The 22,760-nt window shown below is 39.3% G+C and overlaps 1 protein-coding gene across 6 annotated transcripts in view; it reads left to right on the top strand.

Moving 5' to 3' along the window:
* nfatc2 (nuclear factor of activated T cells 2) overlaps positions 1-22,760 on the top strand; it is a 169,813-nt gene that overhangs the window by 50,761 nt on the left and 96,292 nt on the right. For all 6 annotated transcript variants that reach the window (XM_008115601.3, XM_016995453.2, XM_016995452.2 and 3 more), the window contains exons 4-5: positions 19,252-19,454; positions 20,350-20,522. In XM_008115601.3, coding sequence (XP_008113808.1) covers positions 19,252-19,454; positions 20,350-20,522 — 376 coding nt within the window. The remainder of the gene's footprint in view (positions 1-19,251; positions 19,455-20,349; positions 20,523-22,760) is intronic.

The raw sequence follows: 22,760 nt of genomic DNA, 5'->3' as shown, positions 1-22,760 counted from the left end.
ATGAGTTCAGCATTATAGGACTTAGAACCTCATCCCATTTGGAACAGAAAGTATGGGAAATCATATTCTTACCATAGTGTTTTGTGTCTTTCCAGTTTAAAGAAAAAAGGATAATTTATTCAACCTCTGTCACACATGATGGACTCCGTCCATTTCTAGACAAATCCTCCACTTACTGAACTATCACACAGGGAAGTGTCATCTCCACCCATGCCACTTTCTTTTCTTCTTTTTTATTAAAAAAGGGGGACTGCTATTGCAGAAGTCCTAAATCTTGAGGTACTGGAAAGATGTTAGTGCTTCAAGGACTTTAAAAAAGACCACTCCCATTATTTCCAAGTTTTTAAATAAAAAGTAAAAAAAGCAGCAGTAACATGCTATGTTCAAATTGAGAAACCCCAGGTCTACAGAAATATAGCTATAGTGAATTAGAGAAAATTGCGCATTTTCTGAAGATTTGGGTTTTTAAAAAAATTACTGAAAATGTTGCATGAAAGACAATTTATGGCAATGAAAGCAGCATCAAGGCACATTTCAAGACCACTCACAAGAAAGCCCACACTTTCCAATCTCTAAAATGATACCTAAAATGGTTAAATCCGACAATTCCCATCCCCAACTTAAAATTAGCACCTTTTGTTATTTCTACGCATATGGGAAGCTCTGGAGTCAATTGCTCCCTGACTCCAAAAACCTTAGTTTCTACACCCTTTAGAAATGAAGTCCCACAAGCAAATGACAAAAATATTCTTGCATCATTTAACGAGCTGCATGGGACCACATCTTTCAAATATTTTTAAGTGTTTAGAAGCCTGTGTATGGTGAGGTCCTTAGTCTCAAAATCATGAGATGGCTTTGGAAATCATAATAACAAAATGTATGCAACACTTGTGTGATATTTTAATAGGCCAAACCACCAAAAGACTATTTGTGTTAACAAAATATAGTGTCCTACCCTAGTTGAGGTCATCAACTGCTGTTGCCATTCTCATGAGTTCAGCATTATAGGACTTAGAACCTCATTCCATTTGGAACAGAAAGTTTGCAGAACTACAGCTGCATTGCTGTTGTCAAACTACATTAATTTTATAGTGTAGATGCACCCTTAGCCAGAGGCTTTGATAATTGGAGTATGCCTGTACTTTTGCTGGCTTCATCCCCTTTGTGTATGCTAAAGAGCAGCTTCATGAGTACATGGTATTTAGTAAATATGGATATAGAGGAGGCAGATGTATAGACTTTATAAGGGACTGGAACTTCCTTAGAATCCCTGATTGTATAGACCTGTAATACCTATAGTTTCAGTTCCTTACGTGATCCTTTGTAGACATCCTAACTGTATATATGAATCTAGAGGAAGCAGATTCAAGAGCATGATCCTGGTGCTTCTTCTACCTAGAATAGCCCTGTATGCAAGGACATACAAGAAAGGAAGAATAAGCAAGGAATGAACATGGTGAAGCATTGGACTCTCAGGTGATTTCTCTAGGTTTGCTGTGCTTATTAAACACCTGTAGTTAGAGAAAGAACGTTTGTCTCTGGTGAGTCCTTAATAATAAAATAAAACCTGTGAAAACATTCTGGTTCAGAATGCATCGGTTTTGAAATATGGCCTCTCCTATGCATGAATGACATTATTCAAGAAAAGGTTTTAGGTAAGAAGTGCTCACTGTATTGAATTACTTTATGAAATATGACTGTTTCTAACTTTTTAAAACCTGCCCCTCCCATTGCATGGGAGCTGGCTTTGGTGAGGGAAGGGAAGCTGCACAGCAGTGGGTCTCACATCCTCCCCAGTTTTATCTTGTGGTTTTGCTCTCTGATGCGACTTCCTCCTCTTTGCATGCTTGGGCTCAGGAGTTTGGCACACGCCACCGAGGAGCGTGCACTCGCCGAGTACTTGCAGAACACCAGAACAATTGTCTATCTGTTAAAGTCACAGCCTCTGGCAGGACAAGAGGCATTCAGCAAGGACATGGCTTTTGTGTGTTTAACATCTTGTTCAAGGGCTGAGAATAGCAACAACTGCCTCTGTATTGAGGACAAAGGCTGGTGTTGACATGAAGCTTTTCCCCCCCACCAGGTTGGCACAATCACCCAGTTTGGAGAGGATGTGGCACATGCATCCTGCGCCTCTCAGTAAACTTTTGTCCAAAACTACCAGCTGAGGGGGTTTTTTTTTAAGTTTGCAAAGAGGGATGGGACTCTAAAGAGTTTAGAAATAGGGAAGTGAACTATGATTACTCAGCAGCAAAAGAGGTCCACACTCTTAAAGGTCTTTTTTAAATATTGTAGTTGTGTGGATATATTCTTTGCAAAGGACAGTGGAATTATAAAGCAATATTTAAACAAAAATGCTTTAAATGGCTGGAAAGACCAAAATATTTTACCTGGCTTTTAAAAGCCTGGGCAAGGCATTCCAAAATTTAGATGCCATGCTTGAAAAGCTCATCTCCCTAACTGATATAAACCTTCCTTGATAGACAAGATTTGAGGGCAAGGCTCAGTGGATGACATAAAAGTTCAACACCTTAAAGCTGCATTGCCTTTAAATACAGTAGAGTCTCACTTATCCAAGCTAAACAGGCTGGCAGAAGCTTGGATAAGTGAATATCTTGGATAATAAGGAGAGATTAAGGAAAAGCCTATTAAACATCAGATTAGGTTATGATTTTACAAATTAAGCACTAAAACATCATGTTATACAACAAATTTGACAAAAAAGTAGTTCAATACGCAGTAATGTTATGTTGTAATTACTGTATTTAGGAATTTAGCACCAAGATATCATGATATATTGAAAACATTGACTGCAAAAACTTGGATAAGCAAGGCTTGGATAAGTGAGACTCTACTGTATCACCGACAGTGCTTTGAATGGTTCTGTGAAGCAAATAGGTAGCTAATAGGTAAAGGTTTCCCCTGACGTTAAGTCCAGTCGTGAATGACTCTGGGGGTTGGTGCTCATCTCCATTTCTAAGCCAAAGAATCGGCGTTGTCCATAGACACCTCCAAGGTCATGTGGCCGGCATGACTGCATGGAGTGCCGTTACCTTCCTGCCGGAGCGGTACCTATTGATCTACTCACATTTGCATGTTTTCGAACTGCTAGGTTGGCAGGAGCTGGGGATAACAGCGGGCGTTCATTCCGCTCCCGGGATTTGAACCTGGGACCTTTTGGTCCGCAAGTTCAGCAGCTCAGCGGTTTAACACACTGTGCCAACAGGTAGCTAGTCATCCTTTTTTATGATCGGTTAAATGTTGACTGCTATTCCAGCCAATAATCTCCTGCCCTTATCAATCTAACTACAGGGATTTTAGCTGGAGGTGTCCTTACATGTGTCTGAGCCAATTTAGTGCAGTGGTCTGAATGTTGAACTAGGAATTTATTAGACAATGATCCAAATCCTCACTCATTCATGGAAATGCCCTTGGTGACTTTGGACAAGTCATATACCTTCCAAATATTTTGATTTGGCAGAGACAATCCCAATTATTTTCACTTGCTTTTAAAATATCCCATTTCTTCTCACTTTCTCCCATTTCCTCCCTTTTGTCCTTGGTGCAAACTGAGCTCAAAGTACAAAACTTGTTTGCATGTAACTGAGTCAAAAGGAAAGAAAGGAAGGGGCACAATCTTGCCCTTCCCAGGAGGCTTATACAAAACAAATTGTTGCAGACTCTTTTAACTTGTGTGTTTTCCCTGCATTAATTATCTTTGGACATCTTGATTAGACTCTGATGTTGCTTGCTCACATGTGTTCAGATTTTAATCTGTGAAGTTCTGGAGAGTTTGAAATTATGCTCTCTTATCTTTAGAGGAAGGCAATGACAAAAATCCTCTGAATATATCTTCCCCATAAAACCATAGGATAGGGTTCACCCAAGAGAGCTGTCTTGAGGGAAGCTAACAGCAATTTTGACCCTACAAGTGTGCACATGGGACTTTGTTGGTAGAGGAAAGCAGTGTGGAAGAACTGCAGTGGAAAAATAGCTGATGAGAAAAGGGTTATGCATTTCTTATCACAGAAATATCTTCCAAAATTATTTTTGTCCTCCAGTAACAAAAACGGAGGCGTTGTAGGTGTCATATTTGCATGTAAACTCTAGATCTTTTACAAAATGTTGTGTGCCTTCAAGTTGTTTCCAACTCTTGGCATCCCTAAGGCAAGATTTGCCGTGGTGTTGGCAAGATCTGTTTGGAAGGGGTTTGTCTTTATCTTCCTCTGAGGCTGAGAAAGCGTAACTTGCCCAAGGTTCTTAACCCACCTCCTTAATATGGAACAGACATATTGTCCACACAACACCCAGCAGTTGGGTTCAGAATGATATGCTCTGGAGTTTGTGAATTAAAAGAACAGGAGGAGGTGACAATAAGAAAAATCAATTTTTTTCACACCAAATTATGCCTTGCCTCCTCAATGTCTCAACTCTTGCTTAATAGTAACACTTCGTCACTTGTTGCTCTGTGTTTATACAGACATGGGTTCGACTGATCTCAATAATTTGTTCGTAGCTAGTTTGGTCAATAAACACGCAAATGTTTTTGCTTTTCTCTCCACTGAGAAAGGAGGCACTGGCTGGTTGCTCAGCACTGATTCCAAGTCAGTGAATTTATGTTTTACCATTGTAGACTATGTTTAATATATTGCATTTGTCTTGAAAGTGCAGGTGCTGCTTACCGCTCAGTAAATTATAGCAGTTGATTACAACTGCTTATGCAAATACTTACAAAAATGTTATCATACATTCTGGAATTTGTGAATTTCACATGCCAGTTTTCTCTGTGCAAGAAATATAGCAGAATATAGCATCTTGATCTACTTCATTTTATTTCTTTAGAAATTAAATTTGTAGTATGGCTCTCTCCATCATTGTATTTCCAATTATTCAAAGTTCTTCTTTCCTCAAATCAATATTTTCTTGGGTGGAGAACAAATTGTGAAATAAATGTAGAGTTATGTATTTCATTTGCATTATTTAGAGTCCAGAAACTGTACTTTCATTAAACACTTTTGCTGCAAAGGACATTTTCCCCATTAGTTGTAAAGTTAAACTCTTTTTATGTCATGTAGTTTTTAGAAAGATAAGTTATATTTACTGCAGGAACCATTTCTGATGTAGCAAGTGATGTAGACTTTTTGGATGGGGAAGCATGTATGCAGCTGTGCTGATTTCAAATCTTTATCGTCTTGTTAGGTAAAGGTTTCCCCCTGATATTAAGTCTACTCGTGTCCAACTCTGGGGGTTGGTACTCATTTCCATTTCTAAACCAAAGAGCCGGCGTTGTCCATAGACACCTCCAAGGTTATATGACCAGCATGACTGCATAGAGCGCTGTTACCTTCCTGCTGGAACGGTACCTATTGATCTACTCACATTTGCATGTTTTAAAACTGCTAGGTTGGCAGAAGCTGGGCTAACAGCAGGAGCTCACCCTACTCCCCGGATTTGAACCGCCAACCTTTCAGTCAGCAAGTTTAGCAGCTCAGTGGTTTTGCTTGTTAGCAGCAAGAAAAAGGAAGAGATAGTAGGAAGTGATTTCTCAGCTTTGTATTTGCCTTAATTAACTCTAGGCAGCAGCTTTCTATTTCCTTCTTATTATTTTTAACCAAAGGCTAGTGAATGGGTTCCTGAACCACAACTGTAGTAGTGAAAAGGCTATACCCCCCCCCCCCCCCCACACACACACACATCCTTGGGAGCGAAGCTAAAATGAACTTCCATCAAAAAATATTCCATCGGTCAAAGGTCAAGTAAATGAAAGTGACAGTGTAGGCCCTATAAGAGCATAGCAACTGACTAAATTTGACTATTTAACAAAGCAGTAATTTACCATCATAAATCTGGTAAATCCTTTGCCTATTATCATGCCAAGAGCTGATTTTTTTCTCTCTCATTGCTTATGTGCCTTCAAGTAGTTTCTGACTTATGGTGACCTAAGATGTATCATGCATTTTCTTGGCAAAATTTGTAGGGAATTATAAACATACACAATTACTATATACATTTAGTGGATAATGCCCATCCTAATTGAAAGGAGAGAGCTCTGTGAAAGAGAGAGGACTTATCCCCACCATGCCACTTACAGTCATCCTTTCCGAAGATTTATTTATTTATTTATTTACAGCATTTATATTCCGCCCTTCTCACTCCGAAGGGGACTCAGGGCGGATCACATTACATTACACATATAGGCAAACATTCAATGCCTTTTAACATAGAACAAAGACAGACAAACATAAGCTCCGAGCGGGCCTCGAACTCATGACCTCCTGGTCAGAGTGATTCATTGCAGCTGCTCTCCAGCCTGCGCCACAGCCTGAGCCCAAGCTTGGGGCATCATCTTTACAAATAATATCTTCTGTTACTGCCCCCAGATTATCTGATATGGTGGCCACCATTCACCTATATAACATCACAACTTAAATAAAGTTTTGAATTGAAACCAGAGCACATGGAATGAGGCAATATAAATGACTAATTCATAATTAAATCATTATATGCTCACTGTGATATGTTATCACTTTGTCAAGGGCTGTCTACACAGACACAAACGGCTTCTTCAATGACAAAAAGAATCCTGATTTTTTTTATTCATTCATTAATTTACAATAATCTTTTCAATATTTGTCTATTAGCTAGCATAAAGCATATTCAATGAGTTTATTTGTCAACTGGTTAAATGTATGACGGTCCCTATAACAGGGTGTCCATTCCTATCTCTCTTTCTTATTCATATTTAAGTTTCCTTGTTGTTTGCTCATTAACAACTTGTTTTCATATAAGGCTTACACTATATTTTTATATATATATCTACAAATTTTAGTCAAAAAAGTCAACTTGGAAACCCTGGGTCAGCTTATGCATGGGTCAAAGTCAGTACTGTACCTACTAAAAAAGGAACCATCCTCTTCTATGAATAGAGCTGTAAAGGCAGTATCTTAGTTTGTCCTGGAACAACCTAAAAGAACCAGCATCCCCCTTTACTCTCTCCAACATGGCACCAGTTCTGGCCTTTCTGAATACCTGGATGGGGAAATGGTATTAACAGCAAGGGCTGGCTGGCTTCCTGAAGCAGCATTGTTACTTTTCCTCTCAGTGGAACGATCTTCAATTTATCCACAGGTCATATCTAGTCTATATTTTGGACCTAAAAGCCTGCCCTTGACATTTACATGAGGTCAGTTTAATACTTATCTTAGACATGAGTAATATCTGCACAATGGAGAGGTCCAGAAAGTTGACCATTGACACAATTTAAATTAATGTTACACAGATGTAAGTCCCATTAATTTCAATGTGACTTATTTTGAGTGGGTATGTTTAAAATTGAAACATTAGATATGCATTTGTCTGCTGACACAGACATGCATTTGGTGTGTTGCTTACCAAAAACATGGTAATATTGACTCAGTCTATAATCCACTGTAATGCATCAGCTAGTACTGGGAATGCATTCATATATATTAAATTTTCCTTCTGGAAGAGTGATTCCAGTTGTCTAGACAGACTGATGGGTGTTGATCTTCTCTAAAGATCTGATTCGTGGAGAAAAATTCACCACTCCCAGGAAGCAAAATCTCTGGAAGAAGAAATGAAAAAGAGATTATTATTTGCTAGAGTCTACTCTACTTTACAACCCACTTCTTTGTTTTCAGAAAATGTGATTCTAGTTAAAGCCCCATTATACACCAAAATTTCCTAGAAATGATTGGAAAAGCAATTACTTTTACAGTAGTAATGATCATTTATATGACCAATGTGTTGTCGAAGGCTTTCATGGCCAGGATCACAGGGTTGTTGTATGTCTTTCGGGCTGTGTGGCCATGTTCCAGAAGCATTCTCTCCTGACGTTTCGCCCACATCTATGGCAGGCATCCTCAGAGGTTGTGAGGTATGGAGAAAACTAAGCAAAGAGGTTAATATATATCTGTGGAAAGTCTAGGGTGAGAGAGGTCAGTGTGAATGTTGTGTAGTTAATCACTTTAATTAGCATTGAAAAGCTTATCTGCTGTCTTCTTCCTGCCTCTGGGGCATCCTTTGTTTAGAGTCGTTAACTGCCCTAGGTTGATTCATGTCTGGAAATCCTCTGTTTTCAGAGTATTGCTTTTTATTTACTGTTCTGATTTTTGAGTTTTTTAATACTGGTAGCCAGATTTTGTTCATTTTCATGGTTTCTTCCTTTCTGTTGAAGTTGTCCACATGCTTGTGGATTTCAATGGCTTCTCTGTGTAGTCTGACATGATAGTTGTTAGAATGGTCCAGCATTTTTGTGTTCTCAAATAGTATTCTGTGTCCAGGCTGGTTCATCAAATGCTCTGCTATGGCTGATTTCTCTGGTTGAATTAGTCTGCAGTGCCTTTCATGTTCTTTGACTCTTGTTTGGGCGTTTGGGTGTTCTTACCATACATCAAGGGAACTACTGACCGCATAGGGAAGCTGATGAAGAAGCACAACCTACAAACTATCTACAGACCCACGAAGAAAATCCAACAAATGCTACGGTCAGCGAAGGACAAGAGGGATCCTCTCTCTTCTGCAGGAGTCTACCGGATACCATGCAGCTGTGGACAAGTCTACATAGGGACCACCAAACGCAGCGCCCAAACAAGAGTCAAAGAACATGAAAGGCACTGCAGACTAATTCAACCAGAGAAATCAGCCATAGCAGAGCATTTGATGAACCAGCCTGGACACAGAATACTATTTGAGAACACAAAAATGCTGGACCATTCTAACAACTATCATGTCAGACTACACAGAGAAGCCATTGAAATCCACAAGCATGTGGACAACTTCAACAGAAAGGAAGAAACCATGAAAATGAACAAAATCTGGCTACCAGTATTAAAAAACTCAAAAATCAGAACAGTAAATAAAAAGCAATACTCTGAAAACAGAGGATTTCCAGACATGAATCAACCTAGGGCAGTTAACGACTCTAAACAAAGGATGCCCCAGAGGCAGGAAGAAGACAGCAGATAAGCTTTTCAATGCTAATTAAAGTGATTAACTGCACAACATTCACACTGACCTCTCTCACCCTAGACTTTCCACAGATATATATTAACCTCTTTGCTTAGTTTTCTCCATACCTCACAACCTCTGAGGATGCCTGCCATAGATGTGGGCGAAACGTCAGGAGAGAATGCTTCTGGAACATGGCCACACAGCCCGAAAGACATACAACAACCCATTTATATGACCCTTGAGAGTTCAAAACATTTGAGATCCTTTTTTTTTTTTGGTAAGACTAGTGACCTTATCACTGATTCCTCTGCACATTTGCAATGGAGCCCACTGGCTCCCATCCCATGACATAAAGCTACTTCTGGGGGGACTCTGTTGTAAAACTGCAGAGGCTTTCCATGTTGCACTTGGATTGACAAGGGGATGTCAGGTGGTGGATGTTTCCCCCCATAGGATGAGGTGGGGTGAAGCCAGGCGATGTGGGGTGTGGGGCAACGGGTTCCCCACATCTTACGTCGGGCAACACCAGATTCACCACGATCTGTGGAGATTCCTGTGACATGTATGATGCCATCATATGAGCAGAAATAGACTAATTCTAAGTCAGATGAATGAGCCTCGTGACTTGAAGGTTGGGTTGCTGACCTGAAGGCTGCCAGGTTCGAATCCCACCCGGGGAGACCGCAGATGAGCTCCCTCTATCAGCTCCAGCTCCATGCGGGGACATGAGAGAAGCCTCCCACAAGGATGGTAAAACATCAAAAACATCCGGGCGTCCCCTGGGCAACGTCCTTGCAGACGGCCAATTCTCTCACTCCAGAAGCAACTCCGGTTGCTCCTGACACGAAAAAAAAAGTCAGATGAAAAACCTGGTTAACCCAGCATTGTACTTGAGAAAATCTATATTCAACATAACTAGTATTATAGATGGAAGAGTGAAGTAGATGAGTTTACCTGAATCTTTTTAATGAACATGGGAAAGATAAATAATGTAGTTCAGATTGTAGACAGCACTCTGCCAGGATTACATATTCTAATATTAAAACAAAATTTGCACAGGAGTTTTCAGATGGATGCCATTATTTGTGTTGTGGGCATCAAATGGGTACATGAAGAAGATGCTACATCCTTTTCCCCCATGACCCAGCTTACCTGTCAGTGGAGCCATTTATACAATGCACATGGAGAAAATGTGACTAGAATTTTCTCTCATACCAACTATATGAAAGATATAAGAGTGACCCATATTTTGCATGATTGGAAGGAAGGAAGGAAGGAAGAAAACCCTGTAACATCTAGCTAATGCTATATATTAAGTTATGAATTTAATATGTCTTTTATTTATACTGATGATGTGGTCTCTTCTCCACCAAAAGCTTAGCTTGCAATGTGTATCTTTGAAATGCCAAGTAGAGATGTTTCTGATTTGAACATTTTTGTGTTTGTGCAAATCTATCTCTAGCCACGCTTGAATTTTAAGTCACTTTCTACAGGGTCTAAGAGTCTGTCCATTCTGAGTCACCGCTATGATTCAGACTTCCAAAAAGGTATAAACAGAGTTAGTGAGTATGTGCTGTGTAGCTTTAACTACATGCATAGTTACGCCATGTGTATTGAGTAAACATTTTTGTTTATAGATACTTTTTATCAGCTTAACTACAGTTCTGCAAAAGGAAGCACATGCCTCATTTTTGCACATCCTGAAGAACAAATGAGGGAATAAAACTTATTTATGATGAGGGACATGGGTAAATTTAATTGTGCATTTTTGTAGGGAGAGTGAAAAACCAATCCCTGCAATAAAACCAACTAAGAAAAGTTTCCTTGTTTTCTGGATGATGTTATTTGTTTATTTGCCCGAATGCCTAGCACAGAATGCTGGGTCTCAGACCAAGTCTAGCCATGTTAATATTATAACTCTTATGAAAAAAAGTTTTTTTAAAAAACCAGTCAATTTCTACCAAAAGAGAGAGAGAAAGAAAAAAACCAAAATAGAATATGGAAAGGTACACATCATGTCTGGCTTCTCTTTCCCTTTTTGGTAAAAGTGACTCAAATGAATTGATTTTTCTCCAGTTCACTCTATATTTACACTTTTTGAGGGAAGGCTGATGGTGAGTTGCTTGCCTTATAATATGGGAAATAATATCCTATTTCTTTTACTTATTTTCTTCCTTATTTCATTGGAGCTCTCCAAATCTTAATTCCCATTTTCTCTGTCATTGAAAGCAATGGTATTGAAACTTTAAAGGCAAGGGCTTGGCCTTTCACAATAATTGTAATTCCTAACCATGTGCATACATTGACACTTTAACAAAGTGGTTATGTCTAGACCTGATCTAAGTGTGAAAACCTACCCAATACATGATATCCTCCCCAAGTCTAATGGGACTCTTTGATGACAGTTTGAGAATGTTTTTTAAGAATAACATTCTCAGATATCTTGGGAACGCAGTGAAGATTTTGGTGGATGTCGTGACACACTGGTGGGACCAAATCTATCCATGCAGTAGAATGGGGCTCATTTTGGGTCAGGAACCCACATGCAGATATTGTTGTTAATATCTCACCTTTTTGACCAAATCCAGGGCTCAAATTAGCGTACAAATTAAAATCAATAATCCTATTTCCTGATCTGCTTTTTCCAAATTGTTAGTTGCACTTCTCTCTTGTTTGAATTAAGTTCCATTTTTTCCAGTCTAATGCCTGACACAGGTTCCTGAAACAGCTTCCATGGAGCTTGATGGAAAGGAAGAATAAGAGTTGGGTGTCATCATCTTGTGTGTGTGTGTGTGTGTGTGTGTAAAATGACATAGTGGACAAGAAACAGCCCTGAGGGATTCCACAGCCTAAGGGATAATATAAAATCCCACAGCAGCACCTTCCATGTTCACACTGTAGGAAAGAATGGAGCAATAGTGCTTCCCAGCAAGAAGAATAACATTGTCAATGCTTTCAAAAACCACAGAAAAGACCAACAAGAGCATGCTCCCCTATCCAGTTCTAGATGAGGATTGTTCACCAAAGTGGAAAATCTGCCTCTGACCCTATAAGTATGCTTGAAATGGATAAAAATCATCTGTTTCATTCAAGAAAGAGAAACATAACTATGAACTGGAAATAACAAAGAGTCTCCTGGCACTTTTAACGCCAGCAGATTCATTGTGGTTTAAGCTTTTGGTGGACTAGAGTCTGTTTCATCAGATTAAAGAAAAACATCATATATTAAATTCATAGATTTAATCCTATAAATGAACATTTCAAGTCTCCCCCTTTTTCCAGACATTTAAAGAATAAAGGGCAATCTCTGCTCTTTCATTCAGTCCAGGGTGAGAACCCTACCTCCAGATGTTTTAACTAAAGTTCCATGATCCTTGCTGAGTGGCCCAAACTTCTACAGAGATTTCTCCATGCCTTGATACATGTAGTCCTATATGGGTCGAAGCAAGATGAATCTGAAGTCTGCATGTCTCCTGGCTCCTCTTCATTTATAGCATCATGGAAGGCTGCCAGCAATGCATAGATGTTGCATGTGGCCTCTTTCTGGGGGTGCTGATGGTGGTGGATTAGTTCTTCTATGCAAAGATACCTCCTGCTGACTGTTGAAGTGGAGAACAAAGAAAAAGAGGCTCTTTTGACCAGAAATGCTATTAGCTTAATGTTTCTGTTCTCTGATCTTCCTGTTCTGTTTGCTTTGTACAGCTTAATCAAGGCATTTTAAAAAAAAAGTGGTCCAAGTAATTGAAAACAAATTTACCATGTCTCAGACCATCAAGTTCCCTTTCAGCTAGATGGCTCGCTATGCGGTAGACTCTTCTGCTTTCAATTTCCACTGATGTGAGAAATGTAGAATGGCTTGATTTGTAATTGTGAATGTTAATAATGAAAGAGAAAATCTTTGGTTTTCAGCCTACATAGGAATTCTGGCTCCGTTACGCTTCACGTAACAAACTCCAATTCAAAACCCTGCTGTTATTCTTTACAGAAAAAATGTCTGCTCAACTATTATTTTAACCAAGTGCCCATTTTGTTTCCTCAAAACATGTGCTTCATGCAGGATATTTAAGTATTTGCTCGGGCTAAAATTCCTATAAGAATTTTGAGGCCTACTTTTCTATATGCAGATAAATTTAGTTTTTGAAGGTAACTTCTGACTTCTTTCACCACAGCTTTATATAAGGGACTCAAGACATTAAATCCCACTTATAACAGAGACATATACTCAAGACATTAAATCCCACTTATAACAGAGACATATCTTTTATGTTGCACTGTGCTTTAGTTTCATTTGTTTTTCTTTTTTTCATTTTGAAAGATGCATGCTTGATAAAGAATCACCATCCTATCAAATCACATGAAAATCAAAAGAATGTTTTTACTTCGACAGTTGTGTTAAAAAATCCTCCAAAATTAGGGTTCCAGGCAAATTGACACATAACCCAATGGAGCAAGAGAGTTAGGTAATCCCTGGAATTCCTCAGCTGGACAACTTGGTGTGTTGCCAATTTCTGAGTATACTTACTACAAGTCCTCCTCCAAGGCCAATGTTTCCAAACTCTATTTTAGGACTTCAGCTCCCAGAATACGTACTTTATTTGTATTCCAATCGATCTTCCCAAGTAGCTAAGGCTTCTAGGAGCTGAAGTCCAAAACACCTGAAGACAAGAGTTTGGAATCACTGCAGTAGTCCATGGCATCATCATTGGATTTGTATGACTGCTGTCACTGATTCTTCATAGTGAAGGATTTTCAGAATTTAGTAAGGAGAGTAAATTAAGCAATGCTCCCTTCAGTTCAACAGAGGACTTCATCCCACAAAAGGAGAGGGGACAAAGGGAATTATCTTCTAATTGAGGCATTCATTGGCCTTCCATTTTCAAATGAAATTGAGAATTTCATAATAATTCCTACCCCACTTTAAAATCCAACTGTTCCCATCCCACCCTAAAACACCCGGTTTTAACCTTTTATATGCTCAAGGGGCGCAATGGAGTAATTTCCTACCTGACTTCACAATCCTCCCATTTCTATATGCTTTAAAGAGGAAATCCACTGGAAGCCCGTGTTGGTTGATGGACTTTGTGGGACTCCGACTGTAAAGTGAATAGAAACTATTAGAAGATGATCCCCACCCCGCTTATTTCCCCACCTTCTGGAATGAGGTCCTAAGTCTATGTTTGGTTAAATTTGTGTTTCTACACAGCTTCTGTACTCCCAGATTTTGTGGGCTGGACTTTCCTGACCTGAACCCCACTATTGTCTTTACAGCTTCAGTACACTTGGTTGTAGTGTCCAGAAATTAGTGGAAAATTGGTTTTGAGGAGCTATGAAAAAAATATTTGAAAAATAGAAATGCCTTTAGGCTATGATAATGAAGGAAGGGGGAACCATGTGTAAGATCATGTTCCTTAAAAATAGGGAATTTTTTTTTAAAAAAAAAAAGAAAAAAAAAGTGTTTATACAGTACCTGGAAATCTATTTTAGACAAAGGGCAAGGAAATGTCTATAAAGCTGGAGCTCATTGTTAGAGCAGATGTTCTATATGAAGAAGGTTACAATATGTTTTTCAGATGAGGTTAGGAAACCTGAGTGTAGCTACCTATTATTCTAAAATAGGACTTCAACTCCCAGATGCCTCAGCTGCCTTGGTCAATGATCAGGGATTCTGGGAGCAGAAGTCCAAAACATCAGGAAAGCCAGACTTCGGGAAACATTGCTCCAGAATATACTAAGCTAGGTGGCCCAAAGGTTGGTGTAAAGCAGTCTCATATTTTCATAACTCCAGTTTTACACTTCAGATTATGTAACTATTAAGCTATTTCCTAACTGGAAACCTTCTGTTTTGATTGATTTGATTTACTGCTGTAGGATTTTGTAGGTTGTGGGTTTTGCAAACCATCTCAACTACAAAGGTGACTTCATATGTATGAGTCCATATCCAGATATTTGCCTTTTTCCAGGTGGGATTGCATAGCCCTTGCTAATCCACCCACATGACATTACCTACCGTTAGAGATCTGGTGTGGCGGATCACATTTCAACAAAGTTGCTGTTGAAGAGCATTTGGGACTGCTGTGGCATATATTTCTTAGAGAATGACTTGTGCTTTCTTGTCCACTGCTCCCAAGTCTCGTGCAAAGGAGTGGTATGAGGATATCCTGTCTTTTCCCAAGACCTGGAAGAGGAAAAGAAGAGGAAGTTCTAGTCCCTTATGCATCCTTTCAACATGGTCTCTGTGGAATGTTCAAAATGTCACTCCATGACACCGTTGATGTATTGTAATATTCCCTCAGGCATAAAGCAATACACTATTTTGAAATACTGTTGTGGAGGAATGACTTCAGATTGGAAATCAATCTTGGCAAATGACCCTCAGATGTGGACATTAGACATGCTACTTTATTGAACAACTCCTTCTCCTCTTTATTTGCTATTTATTTGTATTTTGTCTTTTCCCTGGTTTGGGACTCAGGGCAGCTTACAACAGATAAAAAACATAGTTAAAATTCACAAAACACAAAAGTTAAAGTTAAATAAAGTTTAAAAAATAGCATTTGCCATTTTTATTGAAAAAGTTATCAACAACAGCAGGACGAAAAACCCAGAAAATCCAGCAAATTGTTTAGCCAGGATGAGCTTTGAACATTCAGTCCGTAAAGGCCTGTCAGAATAGAAAAGTTTGCAAATTGAGAGTAGGGAAAGTGTCAGTAAAGGGTCTAATAGTCTGGAGGGAAATGCAGTCCTTCAAATAACCTAAACTGCACAAGGTTTTATAGGTCAAAACCAGCACTTTGAATTAGGTTCAGAAGTGGACCAGAAGCCAATGGAGCTGTTTCAACAAGGGAATAGCAAACTCCCAGAATTCCCTAGCTACCATAGATACTTTTCACTTTTGTTTTAACTTCATTATCCCAAAGAGAAACTACTCACAGATAATAATGCCACCTATAATGTATTGCTCCTAAACTCTTTTTAAAAAGGACGGTATATACTTGTGTATAAGTTGATTTCATGTATTATTCAAGGGCAGGTCTTGGGGCCACAATTATGGATTTTGATGTGACCTGCAGATATGCCGAAGGTTATTCCTCAGAGAGGGGAAGTGACAGCATTATCCCCACCACAGTTTTCCCACCCAAAAACATCAGAAGTGGCCTGTAGCAGAGATAATAGAGAAGGCTGGTGTTTCTTTTAGGTTCTTCTGTGATGGCGTAAGTTCTTGCTTTTTGCCAACTCTACTCAAAGGTTATTCTTTTTTAATTAGAATTATGGTACAATATTTATATCAACCTATGGGTAAGTCAACCCAGGTTTTTGTGTCAGTTTTTACAGTTTAGTTTCAATGTATACACAGAACATTTTTTTTCATTTGGTTGCTTTAGTTCCTCCCATTTCTGTACCTTTGCAGCAGTGTGGAATTATAGTCATTGGCAACTCTGACCTACTAGGAGAAGCTGATTCTGAGAAGTGCCATTTTGATGTCCACAGAGTACTTTAGAACAACATTACATTAAGGATTTAGTGAGAAAATGAAAAATAGCAGTTCCCCAAATGAACTTCTCCATGGTGGCGTGGGGCTCAAAGAAGGCTTGGTGGTGGAGTCTGCCAAGTTTCTTAGGCTGTGGCAGTCCTCTAAAGGTGTTGAATACTGACACCAATTCTATTATTTCATAGGACAAGTCATTTATGCAAAATTGTTGCTCACCACAGGTCTGCTAGACATTACAATACTGTTTGTGAATCTGTGCTGCAATCGGCTGCACTTTGTTGCATGTAGTTGCATTTGCATTATTTAAAATGTATGTACTGTTAATGTTTGCAAAGACAGTATCACAGCATTAGCCAAACTGGAGTTTATTAGGTCTTTAAAATCCCTTTCTTAGCTAAGTGCAGCCATGAGGCATATCTGATGGCTTGCCAGGTACGCCTTCTTGCAGGTGACAATATTTGGAGGTATATTGAACTCCTGGTGAGTGATGCAAACTGAGAGGACTCATTTGGTTTTGTGTGTCTGCCTCTTACAGTTGGAATTCTACTAGCTTTACATGGTGCTACTCTACCACTGTTTAAATTGCATCATCTTTATCATACTCCTCAGTCAAAACAAAAACAAAAAACAAGAAGGTATGTGTATGTGCGTTCCTGGAGCAGTTTATGTCCTATTTATAGCTACCTGCAGGTCTAAAACTAAAATGGGAATGGATAGCCTTCCAAACATTGTTAAGACTTCAAGTGTCAGCAATCCAATGGTGAGGAATGCTGGGTGAGAGGAAAGAGTGGAAAAAGAAGTTATCTTTCAGTAGGTCTGTTGAAATGATTCTCCTTCCTTTGTGGTGCTTTCCATCATGTCCTGCTGGAATAGCTTCCAGTTGAGAGAGATGCCTTCAGGGAGATGCTCTTTCAACCAGGGTGATAGAATCATTGTGGTTTCCGTTTTATCTATCTCTGCTATTTCTCATCATCCACTGTTTATGTATATGAACTGGATTTAATTACTTAGTTGAGTTCTATAGGTTAGCCTCTAGGCAAGAACACTATATATTCTCTTTTTTATTGTACATGTGAACACACGCACACACACACTTCCTTAGATTTGGAATGATCATGACTGCAGATTATTTCTTCTGCTGCTAGATTATTTCCAGCTATTCAGAAACAGGAAATGCTTTGTGAGCTGACAATGTAAACTGACAAAGAGTTTGGCTAAACATTTGATTGATGCCTCACCTATTGAAATGTAGCCTTTAGGTTTAGCTTTGAAGTTTATCCTTGCACTTTATATAAGGAAGATCTTGAACATCCTGTCTTGTTGGTGTTTTCTTGTTGCTTTGCCGTGGAGGAAGAGGCAAAAGACATTTTGATTAGGATGTCCTATTACTCAAAACATTTCTAATGTAGCTTTACCCAGATTTCATTTCTTCAGAAAACAACCTTGAGTCAACTATTAGGCAAAATGAGGTATCCTCCTGAGACATGGGGTGCTGGCATTCAGGGACTGGTGACAAGATGTTGGAGGAGTTAAATGTGTGTGATATGAGTCTTGCATCCTCTAAGAGCATGCTGTCCAAAAGTATAGTGTTCAGCTATGATGCCGATCAGGCCAACTTATATAAATCAAATTCTGTGTGAGACCCTGGATCCTTTTGTACTAGAAAATTATAGCAGGATGATTCCACTTTAACTGTCTTGGGTATATCCTGTGGAATCCTGGGGTTTGTTGTTTGGTGAAGTACTGGAGCATTCAGCCTGTGAGAATTTGAAATCTGTGTTGTATATGCCTTCAAGATGTTTCTGACCTATGGTAACCCCAGGGTTTTCTTAGCAAGATTTGTTCAGAAGAAGTGTCCTATTGCCTTCCTCTGAGCTAAAATATTGTGGATTTCTTGACCAAGTAGGATTCAAACTCTAGTCTCCAGAGTCATAGTCCAATGCTCAAACTACCACACCATGCTGGCTTGCCCTTCCTAAATCCCAGAATTCTATAGGATGCAATCCAGGTGATTCAAATGGAACCAGAATGCTATAATTATGTAGTGTGAAATGGCCTGCCCTCTTATTGCTTATCTCAGGTAGAAAAATGTGGCTGGCTCCCTAATTAATACCCAGATTTTATTTATAAGAGGTCAGTGTTTGTTTTCTATAAATTACATAAATTTCAGCAGTCTTAATAAAATCAAGGACTGCCTGTATATTTAACTTTGTATCTGAGGGAAAAGTAGAAATGTAGATCACTAGACACAACATACCTAATGTCTGCATCATTGTTGTATATTTTCAAGTAGATTCCAAATTGTGGCAATCCTATGGATAATTCCTATCATGGAATTTTCTTGGCAAGATTTGTGCAAAAAAGATTTGTCTGTATTATACTATATTATACTGATGTCTTATATATTAGAAGAGTCATATATACACAAGGGGGGAGAGAACATAATTTCTAAAAAAATTCATCATTTCATCAGAATAACTGCCATTACTAAACAAGATCAACATTCTGTACCTGAATTTGTTCTGGCCTTGCAAAGTAAAACCGCAACAGTTAATAGACTGTTGTGCTTTCCCCACTTAACAGCCTATTGGTCATGGAAATTAAAAGAATCAAAACTCTTTTAGTTACAAAAAACCTCTGTCTAGTTGTTGTCACTATAGGTGATCCGACCAGCAACTATTTATAGCCTGTTATATTCTCGGTCTGACACTACTGTACTTATATTTTGATTTGTCTTCTCTATTTGTTGATGAGATGATACTGATGTAACTGATTTGGTCTCTTGCCAGCTTCATGGTTACATGGACAATAAGCCCCTGGGCCTTCAGATCTTCATTGGAACAGCAGATGAGCGGATTCTTAAACCACATGCTTTCTACCAAGTTCATCGCATTACGGGGAAAACAGTCACCACAACAAGTTATGAGAAAATCATTGGCAACACCAAAGTGCTGGAAATTCCCCTGGAGCCAAAAAACAACATGAAAGCAACGTAAGGGTGCTATCAGAGAAAGTGTCTTCGTACAAGATATTTATAGAGCAAAACGTAATGTACATGCAACAAGAAACCTGTATTTAATTTGAAACGAAAAGTATCACATGCAAAAGATTTAAGTTCAGGCTTGAATGTAGTGTTTGATTTGACCATGCAGTCATAGCTTAGTAACTGAGCAAATTGTTTGCTTGTAAAATGCTCCTGGTTCAGTCATTCATATCTCTAGTTAAAATGGTTATGTAGCACGTTGTAGGAGAGAATTTGGGAAGGCAATGTCAGTTAGAGCTGGCAATGCCAGCAAGGCAGATGAATCAATGCCAAATCAGTTTAAAGCAGTGGTTCTCAACCTATGAGTCCCCAGATGTTTTGGCCTTCAACTCCCAGAAATCCTAACAGCTGGTAAACTGACTGGGATTTTTGGCAGTTGAAGGCCAAAACACCTGGGGACCCACAAGTTGAGAACCACTGGTTTAAAGCAACATTAAATATTCATATTAATATTATGGCTTTTTCTGGATTACAAGCCTAGTCCTGCGTTAACCACTGTACAATATTGTTTCTTTAGTGTTAAATCGTGTGGCAACTCTGTTCTTCCCTTTTCTTTTTCCTTTTGGCCCACAACTCTTATTAGCCACAGCCAGGATAGCCCATGCTGCATCACACTCAAACCTCTTCAGGGCCTGAGATGCTTTAAATGGAGGCCTGTACATCTCAAAATGTATGCTTAGATATGAATCTTCATTTAAAAATGAACTGCGAGAAAGTTCTTTTTGAATCCCTGGTTATAATCAGGTGTATAAGCATTGTTTTTCTTGCCTTGCAAATGTACTTGGTTATTAAGTTATTGATCCCTTCGGTTTGAGAATAATTGATATTTCTTCTTTTTTTACAGTATTGACTGTGCAGGCATCCTCAAGCTAAGAAATGCAGACATTGAACTACGGAAAGGGGAGACCGATATTGGTCGGAAGAACACTCGCGTGAGGCTGGTTTTCCGTGTACACATTCCAGAATCCAGTGGCAGAATAGTATCTCTGCAAGTAGCATCCAATCCCATTGAATGCTGTAAGTCACATTTTTGCTTTAATTCGATTATTTTCATAACATAAAACCTATAAGTATAACAAGATTGAAATAATCTTGCAAGGTAGTCAATCCAATCTCCTGCGTCAAGATGGCTATGCTCCAGGGGCAAATATCCACGTGTGAACTTTAAATGTATACTCAAGACTGCAGTGGCATATGCACTTAATGGAGTAAGTCTCACTGAAGACCCAAAGCTTACATTTGAGTGGGGTTTTTTTCACAGAAAGCTGCTCATAATGAATAGTGAAATGTTGTGATCTCATTGAATCAACTGGAATTACTGGTGTACTTTCAGGACAGATAGAAGGCTGAGATTTGATGTAGATGTTGTGGAAGACTGCCTGATTATCTGAAAGTCTGAAAATGAGATATTTTTACAAGTTTCACCCTGAGTGCATTGTAGCAGACTACTTCCAGGCAGTACTCCAAGAGAACAAGACCAATCAAGCAAGCAATAAAATTGTGGGGGTGTGGGAGTTTCCCTTTTGTACACTTAATTAATCCCCATGTTGAAGAAGAGGGGATTTCCACTTAACATATCTAATGATCACAGAATGTGGCCTGTACTAACCCACTAGCCCTCACTTTCAGCAAATGTTCTCGGACTGGGGCCCACTAGTGTATGTTCACTTTCTTAGATTTCCCATTTCTAGCTATCATCCTTTTTGGTGTAGGAGGATTAACTCCCAACATGAGCTCTTCTCATTTCACAGGATTGGACCTGTATAAGGGCCTCCATTCTGGCACATGCAGGGAGTCTTAGTCATCTTCAGAGTGTTTGCACTTATGAGTCTTGTTGCTCATCCTGTGATGCTTTTTGTTAGTAACCCGACCTTTCTCAGTGGTTTGGGGATTTTACAGAATCATAACGAACCATTTTCACTTCTTTTATTGCATGACTCATATTAATGTACAAAACCCTGCTGTAACAATAAGCAGCCTGAGAAAAGTTGTTCAGATGGTTATGAGCACTACTGTGGCTTCTGACTGTATTGTAGCAATGCTACAAACATTTAAATTGCAAAGCAAATATCTGAAGAAATGACATTAGTTGGCGGGGTGTGCCTTTTTATATCCATCTTACCTAATGGATCTTTTTAGATCAATCTAATCTGAAGTTCTACTCCAGCATTCTGCCACATAGAAGTAGAACAGCAGGATAGTTGTGTATTATTGTTTGCTGCCTTCACCTGTATAAACAAATTGTATACCTCTGTCTATGGATTTCGCTGCCACTCAAACTTATGGAAGACAAATCTAGTTCTTAATTAAAAAGAAACGAGCAACCATCTATTCCAATAACTGTGGCTAAATTTTGGATAGTTACTTCTGTAAATTTAATTACACTCTTCATGAAGCAATGTATTCCAATATATATGTCTTATTTCATTCTTCCCCATGTATTGTTAATACATCTTCATCTGGCATTTTGAACAGTTTTAGAGGAATCCAAGAAGAATGCATGTGCTGTCTCTCATTCTGTTTAACATATACATGAAACTGCTTGGTGAGGTCACCCAGAGTTTTGGAGTTTGATGCCACCTATATGCAGATGACACCCAACTCTACTACTCCTTTCCACCTAAGGCCAAGGAAGCTGTCCCGACCCTAGCTGTCTGTCATTAGTAATGGACTGAATGAGGGCAAACAAATTGAAACTTAATCCAGACAAGACAGAGGTACTCCAGGTCAGTCAGAAGGCAGACCAGAGAATAGAGATCCAGCCTGTGTTGAATGAGATCACGTTCTCCCCAAAGACACAAGTCGGCAGTTTGGGGGTCGTCCTGTACTCGGCACTAAACCTGGAGGCCCAGGTATCTGTGATGGCCAGGAGGGCTTTTGCACAATTAAAACTTGTGCACCAACTGCACCCATATCTTGATAAGCCAGATCTAACCATGGTGGTCCATGCCTTAGTTGAATCCCTTCTAGATTACTATAACACACTCTACATGGGGCTGCCTCTGAAGAGTGCTCGGAAACTTCCTCTGATCCAAAGAGCTGCAGCAAGGTGGCTCACTGGGGCTGGCTATAGGGAGTGGACACCTCCCTGTAGCATCAGCTCCACTGGCTGCCAGTCTGTTATTGGGCACAATTCAAAGTGCTGGTTATGACCTTTAAAGTCCTAGATGGTCAGGTCGAAGCTATTTGGCTGACCGCACCCCCTTGTACGAACCTGCCCGGGCCCTGAGATCTTTAGGAGAGGCCCTTCTTTTG

The sequence above is a fragment of the Anolis carolinensis genome, chromosome 4 (genome assembly GCF_035594765.1).
Source record: "Anolis carolinensis isolate JA03-04 chromosome 4, rAnoCar3.1.pri, whole genome shotgun sequence".
NCBI classification, from domain to species: domain Eukaryota; kingdom Metazoa; phylum Chordata; class Lepidosauria; order Squamata; family Dactyloidae; genus Anolis; species Anolis carolinensis.
The sequence above is the reverse complement of the archived record's forward strand: the minus strand, read 5'-3'. Positions and strand labels throughout refer to the sequence as shown.